Genomic DNA, 20,243 nt, shown 5'->3' with positions numbered 1-20,243 from the left:
GTTAGCAATGCTTAATTTACTTGTGTTTAGTTTTTTTGCAAACCAACATACTGTTGTGCAAGGGTCTGTTTCAACTGTTTCCCCTAATGTGTTTTCATCTAAAAATGGCCTCCTTCCATGACCTTTGATGTTTTCAAGATTTTAATCTCCATGTTGAAACCTGTACGTTCTGTAACAGATCCATGGCTGAATGCCTGTTTGATGTTCCACGTAGTTTCGGTAGCTTTTCGTCCAAGTTTGAAGTCGTAAAGGAAAATCAGACAAAGTCCTTCTTGTCCATGCTGCTTTGGAGGTTGCAAAACTTATTCTGAGTAGAGTTGAAATGGCAGAAAATTAAGACACCTTGTAAGCGACAAACTTTGAATCATTTATTTCTGGACAACCTTTTATATATATATATGTGTGTGTGTGTATTGTAATTATCTCGCAGGGTATGAACAGATTTTCACAAAAATTGATATGGAGGTTTATTAGAACCATGCGAGAGTTCATCTAAATTCAGTTTTGCAGTTTATGTACAAGTCTAACAGTTATAAGTTGTTACAGATGGAAGCAAGCATGATTTATTCTGAAATGAGATAATAAAACTAAAACTAAATAAAAACAAGAAAATGCTGAGTTTTTACTGTTTATTATATATAAGAATATAACAATATTACAACAGTATTTACCAGGTAAATATATTTTTCTGTAAGGAATAAATGAACTACTGTAAAAAGAATATATGTTTACTGTAAACAGACCAAACACGTCTAATACAAAAATAAACATTTGCCATTGTTTTTTCTCAGTTTGAGTACATCACTAAATAATATAAAAATTAAAGGCACTGATGTGAACATGTTCTAATCAACATTTCTAATTTACATCAGAATTTCACAATGACAAACTGTTTAAATCTTCATATCTGTAACTGAAGAATATACAAAAATACTGATAATAAATTTGACGATTATATAATGCTGCTCTTACTAAAGAGAGAATTGACAAACAAAAACTAGAGTGATTCTATCTATCTACTGGGTAGATTTTGAAAAGTACAAAAATTTTAAAAATATGTTTATATATTTGCATATTTAAATTGTTGATACTATCACGGTTAAAGGAACTTGAAACAAAAATCAAGATATTTTTCTAATATCAGCCATACATTACTGAATTTTTTTCTTTATTAAATGTGTTAAAACAAAATTTGTAAACTTCTCTTACTTCAGGTACAAAGAACAACAATATAAACCAATTTTTATAAAGACTGAAAAACGATAAATGCACAATAGAAGGAATGCTTTGGTGTAGCATATCCAACATGCAGGATGTAAAGCAATTAACAATATGGCACGTACATGTTGGATATAAAACAATAGTTAACAATATTTCACATTATATCATGGAATATCATTTGTACTTTAACAATAATAATAATAAAAAGTGTGAAATAATAACTAACAACATTAGTTCTTCCACATTGATACCCACCTTCAAGAACATACTTGCTTGACTAATATTTAAATGCTGAATATAACTTTTATAGAAATAAATGATACTGTATAAGAAGTTTTAACCAAAAATATAATGTAATAATGTTTATATTACTACATAATAAGAGGTATAGAGAAAACCAGCATTCTTATATCTGAGGTACAGTACATTATTGTACTTTTATGACCTTGATAAACGATGTAAAGCCTGTAACTTAGTTTTGTTTAAACTAAGTTGTTGAAGGAAGGAAAAGAATATTCTGGAGTTGGCTGAAGCCTGTAGGTAACACGAAAAACAAAAGTCAATATTTTCTACAACTTTCAGCCAAAAACTGGAATAGTTTGAAATTAAATTGACGACATAATACAAAAATATTTCGTGATTAAAAACAAACAGGTCCCAAGATATTTAGTAGTTAAATGGTAATACTCTTTTTAAATCCCACACTATTAATAAACAAAAATAGAATGTTAAGTATTAAATGTTTTGTTATATATTACACGTGTTGCACCTATTATTTGTTGAAAATTCTAGACTGTCTCAAACCTTTTCTAAGTAGTAGTATGATATTTTTGAAATTAGGAACTACTATAGTTATTTGGTTGTAATTTCAAATAATTTGATAAAATATACAGAAGTACAGTTCTTACCTTGAAAGTTCAAACTTACCAGTTTTCTGGGCTGTATATAGTACCCTTCCGTTCCACAACATGAAATGTGTATGCTGGACGAGGCTTAGAAGACACATTTTTTTCACTTTTGTGCACCACTAAGCCGTGAATCACTACACAAGATCCTTTCACAAAAAACAATCATATACAGTGAAAACCTTAACATGTTTCATCTTTAAAAGTCATAACAATTTGAAAATGATGTTAGAGGGAAATAGTTACCAAAGAGATATTAAAAAGCAAAGATTTGTTTTAAATCATAAATTTTCCATAAAGCTGTGAATCACCAAAATGTTAGTGCCAGGAAGAAAGAAACAACAGACATGTTGTAGTGTCACTTACTTCAAAACTGGAAGTTTTTGTATTTTGATTACACAGCAATACATGTTAACATGATTGACTAAAATGTTATTAAAAGAAAAAAGTCTTTGACAGATTTATAATGTTAGAAATTACTTCACAAAAAGTTAGAAGGTTTTAGTTCCTTAAAATGTACACAAGTTATACAACGATATATTTTAAAAGTACAATTATTTCCCTCCTTTTGAATTCAATGAGTTCAAAAGCATTCCCAATGGAAAATAAGTATTTCTAATTCTACTGAAGACATTGAGATACTACAGGACAATTTTGCTCAATTGGTAAGATGGACAAACAATTACTAACAAAAGCCTTTCAGTTACAGTAGTGCAAGGGAACAAGATGGGATTACCATAATTTACACCATGTTTAATGCAGACTTGAATCTATTCAACAGAATGACTGAAGTAAAGGATCTTGACATAGTGGTGGATAAGTGCTATGCAGCATCAGCTGCTAATAGTAAAGCTATCAGGATAGTTTTGGGTCTCAAACTTATTGATAAAGGTTCAGAGTAGGGTTAGAAGGATGTTTTTGAAGATGAGTGTCATCTAAGAGGAACAGTTAATATCCCTCATGTTATTTATGCTTATGAAGAGAAAGGTAAAATACAATCTTATGGAAGTTGAAAAGATTATCTGGGGGACTGGCAAGATACAGACTGATTTGTTAGTTTTGTATTGTGAGAACAACAGGATAAACAGTTTAATGACAGTTGAAAATGATATCCTAGAATGCACTTCAGATAGTTATTTCTTTGAATTGGGTGACTGGTTTATGGAATGAACTGCTCTAAGCAGCCATGGAGGCTTGTGACTTTCAATAGTTTAAGATAAAAATAGATGATTCTCTAAGAAGCAATAGGTAAATTTAAACTTTTACTTCTCACAGACACATGCAGTGGGTGAGAAGTTTTGATAAAAGTTTTGCCCAACACTACTTATCTATTTTGTATCATACTACGTTTCAAGCACCTTCAGCACCAAACGATAATTTGTATTAGTTAGAGGCTGCCTTAGCCAAATCACCTTTGTGAAATGAGAATCTTGTTCATTTAAAAATAGTACCAGTTGTAACTTCAGATTTCTTTCAGATTACATTATATGCAGTTTTATCTGAATATATAACAATGTTCTATGGCTTACTGTTTAATCAATGATACAATCCTCTGAATGTATTTTTATGTATGAGTGTTAGATCCCAATTGTAAACTGATTCAAATGCTGCGAGTTGTGATACAGTATGGTAAGAAGGAGGTAAACATCCGTACATTGGATCAGATCCACGTGAGATTGAGACTGTTACAAGAAATATTGTCATTATCACGAAGCAGACACAAGAAACTCTCAAGATTTGTATTGTCCCCCGTTTTTGGTTTTTTGCATTCAAAGTACAACTGTATTTGCCCCAAAGTTAGAAAGCAACTGTTTAAGTTTTGATGATCATAAACAAAAATATTGATTTTTGTGGGAATTTCATCGATTCACCACGTGGATTTGGATCTAATAATAGGATTTGCAATTTTGTTCGTAAATGATACTTTGTGTTCAATGAACTGTAATGCAAGTATGTGTCGATGCTATCCTGAATTCTTTATAGATTGACTTGTTTTCAATTCTATTCTGCATTTATGTCTTCTGCACTTTGATATGTTTTATGTGGCCTTTATGAGTTTTATACATGAGCTATCGGAAGATATGTTGTTCTTGCTAACCGGATCAAGTCGTGTATCATGTTACTAAAACGTTTTGTCCTATTGTATACTTTCAATTGTTATTTTTATTCGTTATAGTTGACGGTCGCTTATTACGTAGCACTTCCTATTTAGTAAAAAATATCAGTAATACAACACTTGGGTTGAATTATTGAATCAGAATACATCACACAAGACAGTGGGCAATTAAAGTGGGATAGACATACGTAACAAATCTTAGATAGAAAATTAAAATAAAATTTTAGCTTTGGGCATGTTACACTTGTTAGTATACACTGGTGAAATTCTTATATCTAATTATCATGTTTTTCTTAATTCAACCAAACAAATTCATCCATTAGGATCAGCTCTGGAAAAAAAAAAACCTTTTACAAAAAAACAAAGTAAACAAGTCTCTCTTTGCACTTCAAAATATCAAGACCTTTTCAAAACTGTCATGTTTAGACTTTAATTCAATATATAACATTGTATCATTAGTTAAGTTACATTCGTTTAGTTTTATAATTAACACATTTGCCACATTGAACATAGTTCTAACTTTCCTTTCTATGTCTTATCATCATTAAAGAAGATTTAACTTTATTTATTACTTCTTACTGTCTACGTCATACGTTTTGTTAAGTAACAAGGGTTAGTTGAAATGGAAGAATTTGTGTTTAGATACACCTCATATTGTTTACATTTACCATTGTTATATTTTAATTGTAAAGCCAATAGTCCAGCCATGGCTTGGGTATCGAGTTAACTTAGTTTGTATCTTGATACATTTCTTTTTCAAAGTATTCATTGTTATATTCTCCTGCTTGACAGTAACAAGAGTTGTAGCAATTTATGTTAGATGATATGCTCTTCTGAAACTACATTGTTGAAAATATTTCTAGGGAAGACTGCTTGTAGATAGTTACAATAATGTTTCACTTGTCAATGAATATTAAACCTATGTCAGTAGTTGGAAGCTAACTGCTAATGTTTGTGTTTTCTGTAAGGTAGACAGTTACATGAACACTAAATCTATGACAGTACCTGAAGCTAACAAATAATGTTTGTATGTTACATGAGTTAGGTCGACATCTAATATTCAACTTTTAAAGCAAGGTGGATTATTTAACTGTATGTAAATAAATTACACAATTTTATTTATTGTTTACTGCGATTGGAAATTACAGAACAAATAATACAAACCTTTTGGAGCAGGACAAGGTACATACTGACTTTCTTCAAATTCTATTTTCTGTCCTTCCATGATAAGTGAAGGGCCTTCTTTTTCAGGATTTCGTTTTAGGCATTCATACAAAGGTCCTAAACAATCAGAGCAATCAGGATAAATTAACAAGTATTCTTAACTATAATAAACTGAAACATAAAATTCCATTGTTCTGGAAAGCTGGTATTACTACTGGTTTCAAAAACAGGTAACTAGACTGATATCACACAAATAGCTGGATATGAACCTTATTTAGAAGTGGACACATTTGTTAGCCAAAGTAAAGTAAAATATAATTATACTAGTGTATTTATTAAAATAATCACAGCACAATAATATTACAAACATGATTAGCAAATAATGCTATTTAAGAAAAGCCAAATTTAATAACTGAGACACAATGAAATTCTTTTTAGCTATGTTAAAAATTTTAAAAAAATATTTTTTGCTTTGCTACTACTACCATAATGTGTACATCAATAGAAAAAGTAAATATCTATGCCACACACTGACAGTGGAGAACTTGTGTCTGACATACACCTTTTTGTATAGTATCTTAACTAAGTAAAACAAAACAGATACCTGCAGACACACAGTATTACAGGGCTTACATCTAAGTTCAAAAACAAATTACCCTCACAAGGAACACTTGCTTGAAACATCACTGATAAAGATAAATGCGTTTCTGTATTGTATTTTTAACAGTGATTTTTATTTTACTGCACTCTAGCCATGTGACTAGTTAACTAATGCGAATACTAAAATTCCTTTTATGTTCATGATTATTTACAAAGTGTGGTATACTGGAGAAATTTCGCTTGTATATATATTACATATAATATCCAATAACATAACACCACTATGAGATGGACAGTCTCAAAAGATATACATTACACAAAACTTTCAGTTGAGGTTAAGGAACACTTCCTGTACATCATTCTCAAACTTGTACAGGAATGTTTCTGCTCTTATTTTCTAGGTACCATATCCAATTTGTACATTGACTATTGTAGTTCTTCTCCATAAATTCCCATTTTGTATACTTCAAAATCTCAGTCACAGGGACACAAGAAGGAATACAAAGTAAAAACAAATAACACATTGTATTTTCTGTTAAAGAGCTTTGGATTTTATACACTGCATGTATATCACATCTTTACACCACAGAATTGTAATAACCTTTATGTGATCCAGGAACAAATTTTAAACAGCCATTATCCAATGTCACTTCTTCCAGAGCAAACCACAAACCTAAAACTGATGGAGGATCAGTGTTGAGAAATGTTGAATCCTGGTGAGCTTTAACTAAATAGAAACACATTAAAATTCAATTTTTATTATAATGCTCACAACTGGTAAAAACACGTTTAATTTTATAAGCACATTTTTGGTCACTTTGACAAATCTTTTAACCATAATAGGAGGTTCACAGAGCTGTGGGTTTGACTTTTTTGTTTATATCACAGTAAAGCCTTGAAGTTATAATTATACACTATAGCTTAGCAACATCTATACTATATATGTATGTAATCCATAGCACATACAGAAGACCATGTAATAGAAATGCAATCTGAAATGGGCTATTTGGAGTGAAGAAATGTCACATGATGCAGAAAAGTGAAGACTGAGAATGTATTATATATTTTTCAAATTTAAAACTTGTATCATATTAAAGTTTAAATTACAAATTACATTACAATATAAAATTTATTGATATACATTAATATAAAAGTTTTAAATTACATTTTAAAGTAATTCTGTAGAAAAGTCATAGTATGAGCACTTTAACCACTCACTTTCTTTCTTCATTGAACTAGTTTAAACGATATTTCATCACATAATGATATATGATAAAAAACTATCACTTTCACCTTATCTTGAAAAATACTCAACATTTTCAAACCTAGAGTAAATGTTCTATCAGTATATCTACATTGCGATTTAAAAGCTTATTACAATTACATTTATTCTAACTGAAGCAGTTACAAGAAAATAATGTTATACATTTTTCTTGGGTGAATGAAAATATATATATATTTTTTTTTTTCAAATATTATTGGGATTTTATGCCTAGTTCTCCCCTAAACATATAATGTTTTCACACTTCAAACTCATAACTACTGTTTGTTTTGGATATTTATATAAAGCTATGCAAGGATTATCTGTGCAAGCCATCCCTAATTTTGAACAGATACATTAGAGGAAAAGTAGCTAGTCAACAGCACTCACCATCAACTCATGGACCACTCTAATAAAACAAGGATTTCACTATCATTTTTATAATGCACCAACAGTCCCAAAGTCTGGAGTGTGACCTTGTGCTAACATATGGACTCAAATCTATAGTCCACCATGCAAACTACCAGGTCATACCAAATTTAATATGAAAAAAAAAGGACTCTGAACTGTATTCAGTACATGATTTACTGTTAAATGACTTCAGTATTTAACAGAGTAGAACAAAATTAAGTACTTGTGTATGCACTAAACATACGTAGATTTTTTAGGGCAGTTACACCGAGAGCATTAAATACAAAATTGAGAAACAGTAACAAAGAGACTTTCTCATTACCCATATTAAATAGATTTAAAAACATGTCAGTACAAAAAATTGTCTTTAGTTTCAAAATTACTTGAACGACAAATTTCTGTTTCTCTATTTAAGAATAACCAAATATTTCAAATGACTGATTTACTGGTTTTCAGCACCTTTTGAACTAAAAGCTTTTTTTTTTTTAAATACAAGGGCATGCCATAAAAAATAATTCACAAAAATGCTAACAGACACACACATAAAAGTTCACATACTGATATTTATACTAAAAAGGTGAAAATCTTGTAGGTGCATACACAAAAACAAATGCTACATCACTATGTCTGGAAATTTACAAAACTTTTTTTTGTTCAAGGTATAAAGTAACAATTTAAGATATGTTATATAGACGTGATTTTTAATATCTTTAGTTAACTTTGTTTCAGTATCTAAAAAAAAACCAACAAAAAACACTTAAACTGACTGAACTGAAAACAACTGTAAAGAATTTGAAAAAGCCCATTTGTTATCAGGCACAAAGTTACATGAATGGGCTACCATCTCTGTGTTCATCACATACATTAAACTATACTTTGCTTCATCAGACCTCATATTCACTACTGAATCAGTGAGTAGGGAAATGAAAAAAAATTACATATAGTTGTTTATGAATCTGGTATTGCCACCAATATAGAAATAATACATAACTTTTTTATAAAATGTTTAAAATTTGAATATATAACAACTTACCCAAACCACCCACTTCAGGATTCTGAAAATCATAAAAAACAACAACCTGTTAACAGTTTTAAAGTTTTTTGTTTTGTTTTTTTCAAAACCACTTAAAAAGGTCTGGTCAACTTAAATTGTTCACAGAATACCTGAACGAGCAGAATTCTTAAGAAATTACATTGTTCATAAAGCTGTGTAGTTTTAATAAAAATAAACAAAGTGCAAATTGTAAATCATTGAAAACTTCTAGTTCATCACACTGTGATTGACTCAAAAAAATAACAGTCCTTTGATTCTACCTAAAAATTCCTGTGGACATCTGTAATGAATTACTGTGTAGATATTTCATAAACAAACAAGGTACATGGAACTTAATATAATAAAATGTTTGAAATAAAGTTTATTTTTCTTCTCTGTGCACAATTATTTAAAATTTCATGACTTACACTATAAACACAAAATGAGTCTCTAACCTGAACTATATTCTTCAAATGTAAGTTACAACAGTTTAAACTTAGAGTACAAATTAGATAATCTTTCAATGTACTCACAAAAAACATACTGACAGCATTCAATAATTATTCAGAAGTTAGACTTCAAATGAACGTAGCTGTTAACTTTGTTGAAAGTGTTCTATGGTTCTGAATTTGTATAATCAGCAACAAAACATTATTATTAACTGACTGTTCCCACACATTTTGTAAACAGTTACATAGTTTTTTAAACTCAACAACCAGTAAAAATACTGTCATTTATTTTTCTTCCAAAAAAAGATGAAAGTATTTAAAGTTTATGAAAACAGCTCTGATTTTGTGTGAGGGATATTATTCATTCAAAATTATTTAAACCATGTTCCATCCTTAACATAAACTTAATAAAAGTCAGAAAATTAAAAATTGCAATGTATATGAAAATAGTTCTGAAACAAAAATACAGTATTATGAAAACATTTATCAATGATAATTACAAAACAATCACGAACTATTTCAGTTGAAACAAGTGACGCATCTTTATTAAGTACTGTTTTAAAATCCTACAGGATATAACAAGATCCAAAAAAACTGTGTGTTTAGTTTACTATTTGGTCAGCTTACCTTAAAGATGTACAGGCTCTGTACAACAACTGGATCTTCATATTCAAGACTAGAAATCAGATCCTGTTAAAAATATTTAGCAAATTATATTTTTAATACTTGAAAGACTTGGTTCTTCCTATAGAAACACAAAAATATGAATTTATCCCTCCTAAAAATATTTACAGAAAATTATTTATAAAATAAAATTCAACACCAATTTAAAAAAGGACATTAAAAGTGCAAAACAATTAACAACATTTAATGAAAATATTAATTACCTTGACTTTTTGGCTAAAAGTAACTTTCCTGAATGCTGGGCACAACCAATGAAGAGCTGAAAATTTAACAATTTTAAAAATTAAATTTGAAATTTTAAACTTTCTTTATTTTTAAAATACTCATTTAAAACTGTGAACCTTTCTTATATTTAAGAAATTTTACTTAAATTGTCAAAATCAAAGCAGCTTCACACCTCTTTCATGACCAGTTACGTACATAATTCCTTGAAAGAAAAAAATCTACACAGATATATTAATAGAGAGAGCCAAAGTATGTTGACTACTTTTAAGTTTATAAATAAAAGAAAATTTCTTTTACTGGTGTTCAATATACAATGAAATGCTCGTTTGACAAGGTAGCTCAAATCACATCTTTTGTCAAGAGTCTTATTAATAGTGATAAAAATAAAATTGACTGAAAATCTTTTTTAACAGTATTCCCTTGATGTTAATATATTAATTTGTTAGTTTTAATAAGACAGAAAAATAATAATTAATTACAGGCATTTGTCATAACAGAAATGTTTCAAAAGAATAGTTGGAAATGTCTTAACCAATAACATGGTTGAAATTGGAAACAAATTTTTGTTTAATAATTAATACAGAGCTATTACAATTTTAAATTTAAATGCACAGATAAAGCTCAGTCTGTGAACAAAATCTGACAGAAAAACGACACATTTTGGGACTACTCTTCCATGAATCAGAAACAGCTTGCCCTTGGTTGATTCTCACCTCAGTGATCAGAAATAATCCAAGAGTATAACTTTAAAAAGTATAGTTAATAATTCTTTAAAGTGGCAATAATACATTACCATACCACCAAATAGAATAACCTCCAACTTTGTATTTCTTGCATAAATTACTCTCCAACACAGTTTAATAAAATTCTTCATAAAAAAAAACACCTAAGTTTGGAATTAAACAATTGAAGACTATGGAGAACACCTCTCCTTAGCCACATGTTAAATACCCATATAATCACACAATATAATGACATTCTCTATGAAGTTTTGTGCACACTTATATTACAATTGCAGTCATATTTAGTCTTAAACTTACCGTGTCCAATTCTGTTTAAACTTCTATGTTTCGACATCACTGGTTCACCTGCAAGGCAAGATGAATACGATGTAAAAGGTAAAATGACATAACATAATTGCACAATTAAAAATATTTTAATACATGATGCTGCATGCATAAAAAAACAGCCCACGTTACATAAATACCAACCTAACCCTTACACTTCATATGTGAAATAGCTTTACCTGCATCTCACATTTTACACAGCATCAACACTAATGCAAAGTTTTGCATCACAGACACCAGTATGAAAATAACAAAGAAATTTGCAATAATGTCACTGTCACATGATGACAGCACCACAGTTCAGTATTAAAGTAAATACTTTATATAAACATGTATATGAAAACAGTGGAACCCTTCTGGACTTTATCATACAGGGAGTGTAAGACCAATTTAATAAGATAGATCTCCTTGAAAGAAGAAAAATTCTCTATCTTATGCACATGTAACAACCATATTGATTTACTCTTTTTAGACATGGTAATGGAAAATGAATACAATAATACACAACTAATGTTATAAAATGACTCTTATAGAAATAAAAAAGTTACTTGATTTGTAACAACTTTAGATATACTTGTATTATTTAGAATCATTATAGTCTCAGGGTCAATGTTGATTGTAAATACATGAACTATGGAAAGACTTATGCCTAAGCATGTAACATATGGAAGTTGCCATATCCAGCCAAACGTATACTCCCAACAGTTTAACTTTTACAGAAAAACACTGAATTAAGTGGACATGCAAAACTAATTAACTCACTTTACAAAGTCATGCACTTGCTTGGTGAATAAAAAGATAAACAAAAGAAAGATGAACCCCTTCTTCCAATTGCGACAAGAGAAAATAAGATAGAGAGATGCAACTTACCATATCATGGTTATCCACCAAAGCAATATTCTCAATTAATTTCTCAACATAAACATACAAGAAAAAAAGATAAACTCACCATATCTTACCACATTTTTACTAATCAGGTATCTGCCAACTTATTTAATAAACACGAGCAACCAAAATATGAAACAGCACAATTAAAATATACAAATATACAACCTACAGACCATTTAATAAAATGTTTTATTTACAGTCTCACCTAATCAAATGGCTTGTTACAGTTTACCAATTGCTGAGCAGTGGAAGTTTAATACGATGACCAGCATAAACAACAACAAAATCAAGAAAAAACTTCGTCTCTTTTGAGAAAAAACAAAGGTTCAAAGTATGGAATCATTTTGGATTACTTACATGTAAGTCGTCAAATCAAAGTTGGCTGAAAGCAGCCTTAATATGTCACACTCAGCACAGAAATGTATAGAGCAATATTTGTCTCTAAGAATGTGTGTAAGAATTCTGACTAACAGATGTCAACGTATCACAGATTGTAGCATTCTTGGGGTTATATATCAAGTTTAATGATGAAAAACTGACAGTACCTAGTATAGAATTTTTTATTTCTTCAATATTTCACCTTCTGATTTTATCAGTGAGTATAAGTCCTGTCTTATCAGAACAATCAGCTGATGCAATTTGAAATAATGTGATCTTATTTATTGGGTGACATATGACTAAGTTACGAACAATAAAATAACAACAAATATTTAACACAATACAAATAAAATTAAAATGTAAAGCAAAAATATAAGTTGTCTACACTTTCACATATGATAAGTAAACTGTAAATGTTGCCATAACAACACACACATACATTCTTTAGAAAAGATATAGGCGTCAAAATATCCTCATACACACATAAAAATCCACCAATGAAAAGTGACAATCTTCTATCCACATTAACTAATGGCTTTTCAGATCTAATTAGAAGAGATTCCTGGTATTTTCTCTCCAGGAATCTGTAGTATTTTACTTCTATTGCTGAAAAAGTGATTTGATTTCAGTAATCTGAGCTAATGCAAAAAACTTCCTGCATCTGTACCACTATTAAATTCACGAACACGTTCTTCTACAAATTATTCAGTGTGACTAGCACACTTTTTATTACAAATATCATAGGAGTTACTGTAAATCAGAATTTTCTCTGTATGTTTCTTTAAATATTCCAGATTATTCAATACAGCTGTTTTTTTCCTGGCAGTGACATGTGGTTTAAATTCCATAAACCATGATTTAAGTAAATTTCTTGGCTTTAGCACCAGATCTTTAAGCAAACCAATTTCTCTCACAACATTCTTAATAGGATTAATAAAAGAAACATTTTTTATTCTTCAATACTTTCCTTTTTGCATTGTTTATCATGAATGGTGAAAAGTTCACTGATCAGTGTGATCTAAACCACCAGAATTATTTTAGATCTAATAAAATTATTTTAAGATTAACCTGAGTGGTTTAATTCTAAAACAAGGTAAAAATCTAAATCCCACTTTAACCCCCTATCAATTTTTTCTGTTGTCCAGTTAACGAAAAATAGAAACAGACCAACTAATGTTTCTCCAATAGCTCATATGTTTAGGCTAACTGTATTGAATAAGTGTTAGGATCTAAAGTATTAGAAATTCTAATCCAGTTTACCTACTATTTTTTTTTTATTACCCCAGTAAGCAATTATCTATATTCCTGAAGTGGTTTGTTCATTATTCAATTCAACTTCACTGTTACTTTGTTCAAAATCCAGAAATATTCTTAAACAATTACAGCCAATGATTAAATGGTTAGTAGGAACCAATCATCAAGCACTGACTTCCATCCAAATTTCTATATCACATCTTGTGTTGAATCCACCTTAACCTGTGAATAGAGTTAAATTAAGGTATGTCATCTCATAACACATTTGAATATATCAAAAAAGGTTTGTTATGTATTTCTTATTAACTGAAAGATAACTTACCTTTACTGTTAAAAGCACAATCTTCAAAAAAAAATCTTACTTTGTCACTTGAGTTAAGGAAATATTCATCTCTTTCCTGAAATGATTGATTCATATTTAATTTTTTTTAGTACTAACTTCCACATTTAAAACATTTTTAAATATATTTTACAGTCTGGTTGCAAAATCATTATAGGCAATCAGAACAGTTTATAGGAAGGATACACAACTCAGAAGCAAAATATGTTTTGCATATTACATACATCTCACAACTGTGGTTCACTGAGAATGTACAGTACTGTCTTCTAGAAATAGCACTAGATGGTGCTGCTACTTATTAATATGTATCTATCCTAACCATTATTGAATATTAAATTATGTGACATCTCTTCAGAAATCCCAAAAATTTATAGTTGGCAAAGGTTAGGTCAAAGGAAAATGGTGACCAGGCAAGTAGTACAGACTGTTATTCCACCACCATATTCACTAGACCTCATCCCTGCTAACTATTAGTTAAGTGGTTTCCTTAACATATGAATCCATCTGAAAAACAACTGATACATAACCAGGGAGTTCCATTAGGAGAGAGGTCTGGATGATTTCTGGGAAGGTACCGTGTATTGTCATATCCAACAACACCATCAAGATAAATGCTGTAACTAAAAGTGAGAGAAGCAACATAAAACAGTTGATTTCGAAATATCTTTTCCAGTAACCAATGTATTCCTTATGCCATATAGTTCACCCCATGGACTGTCCAAATGTTGACAGTCTTTATAACCACTGATGATTGTTCCAGCTATTACGTAATTTTCAAAAATAAATTAGAATGACAATTAACAATTGTAATGATCAAATTTAAAGTAAATAAAAAGATATAAATTTAGTAACAGAAGTGCAAAAATAAACAGATGTTCACAAACAAACTCAGAAAATTACATTTTTAACATCCATTGTTTTTAATTTATAGACCTACACTAGTTACTCTAGTTGAAATGTTAGGTATTGAAAAAAAAACCTTCCGAGTGTGTTTGAGAGAAACTGTAGCTTTACAGTTTTGTAACTCTAAATGCTATCTGTTACTAACCTCATATTTTTGGTCAAGTCTTAGTTAAAAAATATAAACAGAAAAAAATTGCATTAAGAAAGAACACATATATGTTTTTAAATATGAAGTTTAAATTTTGTTTAAATACATGTATTACCTTTTTATATATAACTATTTTGAATATTTCTTTTTAATTTCCATTTAGTTTCCCTTTAAACTAATTAAAACTTGTTTCTATACAATATTCTCCTTTGAAATGACAAACAAGAGTTTACTGTTATGAATAAACAATTAAAAATGTCTATATTTCATATCTTTCAGCACTTACAATAGTATCTCAAAATAATACATGACACTGCAAGTAGACATCTTGAAAGGTATGTTTTTCAGCCTTTTAATTTAACCCTTAAACAAATTGTATCATTAAACTCTTAAAAAGTGATAAATATGATCTTATTTTGTTAGTTACAAAGAAAATTTTGATTGGCACAACACATTCTAGCTCAGTTAATTTTAATCAATGCATGTACGTCAAAAATAGATTTCTAGCCATGTGAGATTTGTGTGTATATAGGCAGCAGACACATTAGTATAAAATTTCTTTAAGTATTTTTTTGAAAAGTTTTCCATAGTTAAAGGATCAGAGACAATCTAGATACACAAGTTAGATCTAATAATCAGGTTTAATAGCACAACTTTCATCACTATAAAGCAAAGAAGATCAGAATGCTGTATCTTTATAACATGAAAATTAGACAGATACAAATCATCATGTGTCACTGTCACTTCTCCAACAATAGAAGCATGGCATGCTCGTGTCATACATGAAAACAAGATAAATGAAAATCATCATGTGTTACTGTCACTTCAACAATAGGAGTGCAACTTGCTCATGTTCCACATGATTCCTTATACACTCCTCTACTGAACCATCACTTTGAAGTTTGGCAGAAGTTGTAAGCACTGGATTAAAGTGAGAATTTTAAGTAGAGGTAAATACTTATTGGAAAAACATTTTCATTACAGGAAAATTATAACTCCAAACTACAGTATTTACCAACTCTCACAAGATTAGCTAGAATCCCACAATGAAAAAGAGGAAGGCTGGTGCAAGGGAATAACAGAAGCACTGCTGAAAGCATCCAAAGGATACTCCCTCACCATGAGAGAAAGAGATCCATAGATCAGAGGAGGGGAACCACATCACTTCTGTGTATATAATCTTTAAAACACAAGAGTTGAAATCTGCAGATGTAAAGTGGATAGGGTGAGCCAGACTGTATTAGGCAACTCAACTGCATCCAAAATCAGCTCTGCTGAAATACCAACATCCACACAAGGGGATGATGAGGATCATACTGTTTTCATCTACAATCCTGTAATCAGGGATTAAGAACCATTCTGATTATTGGATACCACACAAGGATCAATACTCTACAGCAGTCTAGGACTGGCTGTTCAGCATTGAGAGAATAGATTCAACTTATGAGAAAACTTGTTGCTTGGTTTACTCGAATCCAACACATCAATGCTGGGAAACAACATCCATGAGGAACATCATCACTGGGGACAATGCCATGGTAGACTATGAAATCCTATTTTGAAAAGCAACCATACTGAATTATTTACTCAAGGCAAGGCAGGCATGGGCAATTATCTCCTTCTGCTTTACTCATGCAGCTCATTGATGTTATGGTCCAAAACAAAAATGTTTATGAAGCAATTATTGTGAAGTAGATAACCTTCCAGAGATCATGTGGAACACTCAATCTTTACAGTGGGTATGTAGAGCCATGACTGATAGAATGTGAGTCTACATGACTACAGTGTGGATTGGAAGTTAACGAATACCTGGTAGGGTAACAATCACCACAGAAAGGAATCTGTGTGATAAAAGGGAAGAAAGAAAGGTCCCTGAAAAAGAAGAAATGAACAAAACTTAAAAGGCACATTAAAGTCTCGAGCATGACCACAGGTAGAAGATGAAAACTTAATGAAACATAGTATGATGAAAATGAGAGACAAACATACAGGGCATGGTCCAGATGCCAGTGTGGAGAATCTCCTCACTGATCATCCTCCAAAGGATGATGAAGATAAGAAGCAAGGGAAAATCTGAAAAGATGGTGTGTATGGGAGGAAACGTGGAATATGGCATGAGATGAAGAAAGTAAAGAGTTGGCCAAATGGACCAGAAAGCATAACTGGTTGTATTCCAGTGAGAAAACTGACAAAAAGAAGTACTCAGAATTAAAGATACATGGAAGGATGAGGAGAAATAGGTGGGGTACAATGTTCCAACAGAGACAAATGGGTTACAAAAGTTGTAATGGTAGACTGCTAACAAATTGATCATTTGTGGCTTAATACTGTCAATGATTGGAGCAAGTACGTGAAGCCTCAGAAAAGAAAGACCATGAAATACATAACGTATAAAATGACCAGAGTCCAAACTGAGTCCCTACCTAGAAGAACCAACAACAAAGAAACCACTTATGTAAGCCCAGAGCTGAGGATGAAGTATCGGCTAAAGTAGGGAAAAGAATATCGGTGGAGGTCCTCTGAGAGTTAACACATGGAAGAAAGAAGCCAGAATGTAAGACTTACAATAGACTTAAGAATATGAGAATCCCATAAAGTACTAGTCACTGTTGTAACCCCCAAAGTGGTAAGGTGAACTTGAGAATGAAATACATAAAAAAGTTACACAAAAGTTGAGTGCAGAAACAAAGTGAAGTGAATTAACTAATAAATATGAAAAAAATTATGAATGAACAAATGAAATGAAGTTTAAAACAAACCACTTTGTGAAGAAAAACAAATTCAAACACAAAGCAATAAATAAATGAATAAAATAGCATGAACGAACTTGAATGCCAACAACTAAGAAGTGAAGGTTTAGTAGAAGAGTGTAGAGGGAGTCACAATCATCATGTGAGTGTGCTATACTATAATTGGTTGATGGATGATGCACAATGATTTACACGGGACATACATTCAAGTATACTATTCACAATGAGGATAAAAATCTATGCCAAACAATAACAATAAAAAAATATCATCTTTCATAATATTTTCTCCAGTCAGTGTATACAAAAAATTCCAATACAAAAATTGCAACTTTCCAAATAACTAAGAAAACATACTTTGTGTTCGTGATCTTCTATATGGAATGAGCTGTAGTGTTCAACTGGGTTCATTTCTTCCACAAGATTCTCACATTCCTTTTTCATGGACTCAACCTCATCTTCAGTTAGAAAATTAGGCAAAATAAAGTAACCATTTTCTCTAAACTGAAATAAGAAATATGATAATGTTAACAGTCACACAAAACATCATGTAATTTATTTTTATTAAACTCTAAAATTTTAGTTTACAATCTCTCAATTCCTGTGCTACATTTGACAGCTAGAAAACAGGTATATGGTAATGAAAATAATTATGGAAACAAGACACCAAAATAAACAGGAGTCAAAATCAATAAGTAATGGTAACTGGATAGTAAAACTGTTAATGGCACTAAACGTTACCATAGAAAATACAAAAGTAAAGAAAGCATGCAGGAAACCATTACACTTGGTTTTCACTCATACTGTCATAAATTTTATCATTGTATAATTATTAAATATTGTTCCAAATGAGGTTCATTTATCTCAGCAGCAGCTTCCTGACATCTAGACATCCATTGAAGTATGGTAATGTATATCTCACTGTTTTCAAGGTACTATTCACACTTGCGCTTAGAGTAACGTCCCCCGCTGGGACAGCGGTAATTCTACAGATTTACAAGGCTAAAATCAGGGTTCGTTTCCCCTCGATGGGCATAGCAGACAACCCGATGTAGTTTTGCTATAAGAAAACACACTTACAGCAAGGTCATTGGTGACGTCTGAACTCAATAACTCTTATTTAGTAATGGAATATATCATTATAAAAATTTTAAAGCTTTTGTTCTTGTTCAAACTGTGAGACTTAGACTTTAATTTTAATACTTTGTCAATTTTGGTTACCTAAAACTACAACTTTGACGAATGTAAGAATAAACTTTACCTCTTTAATTTCTTTCGCAGATGCCATTTTATTCGATTTTACTTCTATCCTTTGTAATTACCCTTCGTTTTATGTAAAATGTTATTTTTTTATAAATTTTAGCATGTGACTTAAAAGTGGCATCTACTGGTTATTTGAACTATCAAATGTACTTTCGTTTTCCTTTAAAAGCTAAACTGAAATAATTACCCTTATACTAAAAGACAAACAGTTTTGTAATGTTTAAAAGCATAATTTTGTACTGACACCCGTTTTTCGTTTCGGAAATATATTATGTCTCAAAAAGAGTTCAGATATTGACAATGAAGACCGTTTATTTGCTCGTTGATAAGCGCAAAGCCATACAATGAACTATCTGTGCTGTGCCCAAAGGGTATTGAAACCCGTTTTTTAGCATTATAAGTCTTAAGACTCACCTCTAAACAACTGGAAACTTTGAAAGTAGTTCAGGTAGCATAAGAAGAGCAGTGAATCACTGTAATTGCGTTAAAACTTTTAGTATCTGGGCGATTTTTCGGCCTCTACCAGACTTAGACAAAGTCTAGACTAGGGATGGGCAACTTATTTTTCATAGTAACCACAAATGTGGCTAATAAAAACGACGTTGGCCACACTATTAAAAAAAATAGTTGAAAGATGCTAGTTTAATCAAAATAATTGCATTGCAATTAACCTTCAATGTGAAAATTGATGGAGGTTTTCATCAACATGTTTCGAGAAACGTAGCTTAATATCCATGCTCAATAAGCATCTTAGCTCTGCTTCTAAATGTATGTCAGTAAGCCAAAATCTATATCTAAACTTGAGAAAATCTAGCGTGAAAAATGTTGACTCACACACCTATGTGGATCCAAACATGGAAAATAATTTTGAAATTGCTATCTTTATATTTGGAAGACTCTCATTTTTCAGAATAGTGTTCTACACTTTGCAGGGTAAGCAGGGTAAAAAAGATGTAATTTCCTAACTGAAAGTTCCTAAGTCAAATTGAAATGGAGCGTGCAAAAATTCAAATATCAATTTCAAATTTTTGAGATAGAGTTTTGATCGAGGTTACTTAGAGGTCATCTTTAGCATCAGAGTAATCATAGTCCTTATTATTTTCTAGAAAACTATTCAACTTTGCAAAGTGTGTCAAATAATTGTTTTGTAATTGTTCCGCAAGAAGATTCAGCCTTAATTGAAATT

General features: G+C 30.7%; 1 protein-coding gene across 3 annotated transcripts; it reads right to left on the bottom strand.

The window, feature by feature from the left end:
- Nucleotides 1-615: 615 nt before the first annotated feature.
- Nucleotides 616-19,630, bottom strand: LOC143247596 (phytanoyl-CoA dioxygenase domain-containing protein 1 homolog). Of its 3 annotated transcripts, none has more exons than XM_076495915.1 (11): nucleotides 19,472-19,630; nucleotides 18,152-18,298; nucleotides 13,979-14,054; nucleotides 11,110-11,157; nucleotides 10,048-10,103; nucleotides 9,788-9,850; nucleotides 8,712-8,733; nucleotides 6,608-6,733; nucleotides 5,407-5,523; nucleotides 2,149-2,275; nucleotides 616-1,755 (listed from the first exon to the last, which is right to left on the bottom strand). In XM_076495915.1, the coding sequence occupies exons 2-11, from the start codon at nucleotides 18,236-18,238 to the stop codon at nucleotides 1,704-1,706; spliced, it is 774 nt and encodes a 257-aa protein (XP_076352030.1). In that variant the 5' UTR covers nucleotides 18,239-18,298; nucleotides 19,472-19,630; the 3' UTR covers nucleotides 616-1,703. The 3 variants fall into 3 exon arrangements, with proteins under 3 accessions (XP_076352030.1, XP_076352029.1, XP_076352031.1); XM_076495914.1 differs by lacking the exon at nucleotides 19,472-19,630 and adding an exon at nucleotides 19,056-19,191; XM_076495916.1 differs by lacking the exons at nucleotides 6,608-6,733; nucleotides 19,472-19,630 and adding an exon at nucleotides 19,056-19,191.
- Nucleotides 19,631-20,243: the final 613 nt, after the last annotated feature.

Source organism: Tachypleus tridentatus, chromosome 3 (assembly GCF_004210375.1).
Source record: "Tachypleus tridentatus isolate NWPU-2018 chromosome 3, ASM421037v1, whole genome shotgun sequence".
NCBI lineage: Eukaryota > Metazoa > Arthropoda > Merostomata > Xiphosura > Limulidae > Tachypleus > Tachypleus tridentatus.
This window is presented reverse-complemented; position numbering and strand designations above follow the sequence as displayed.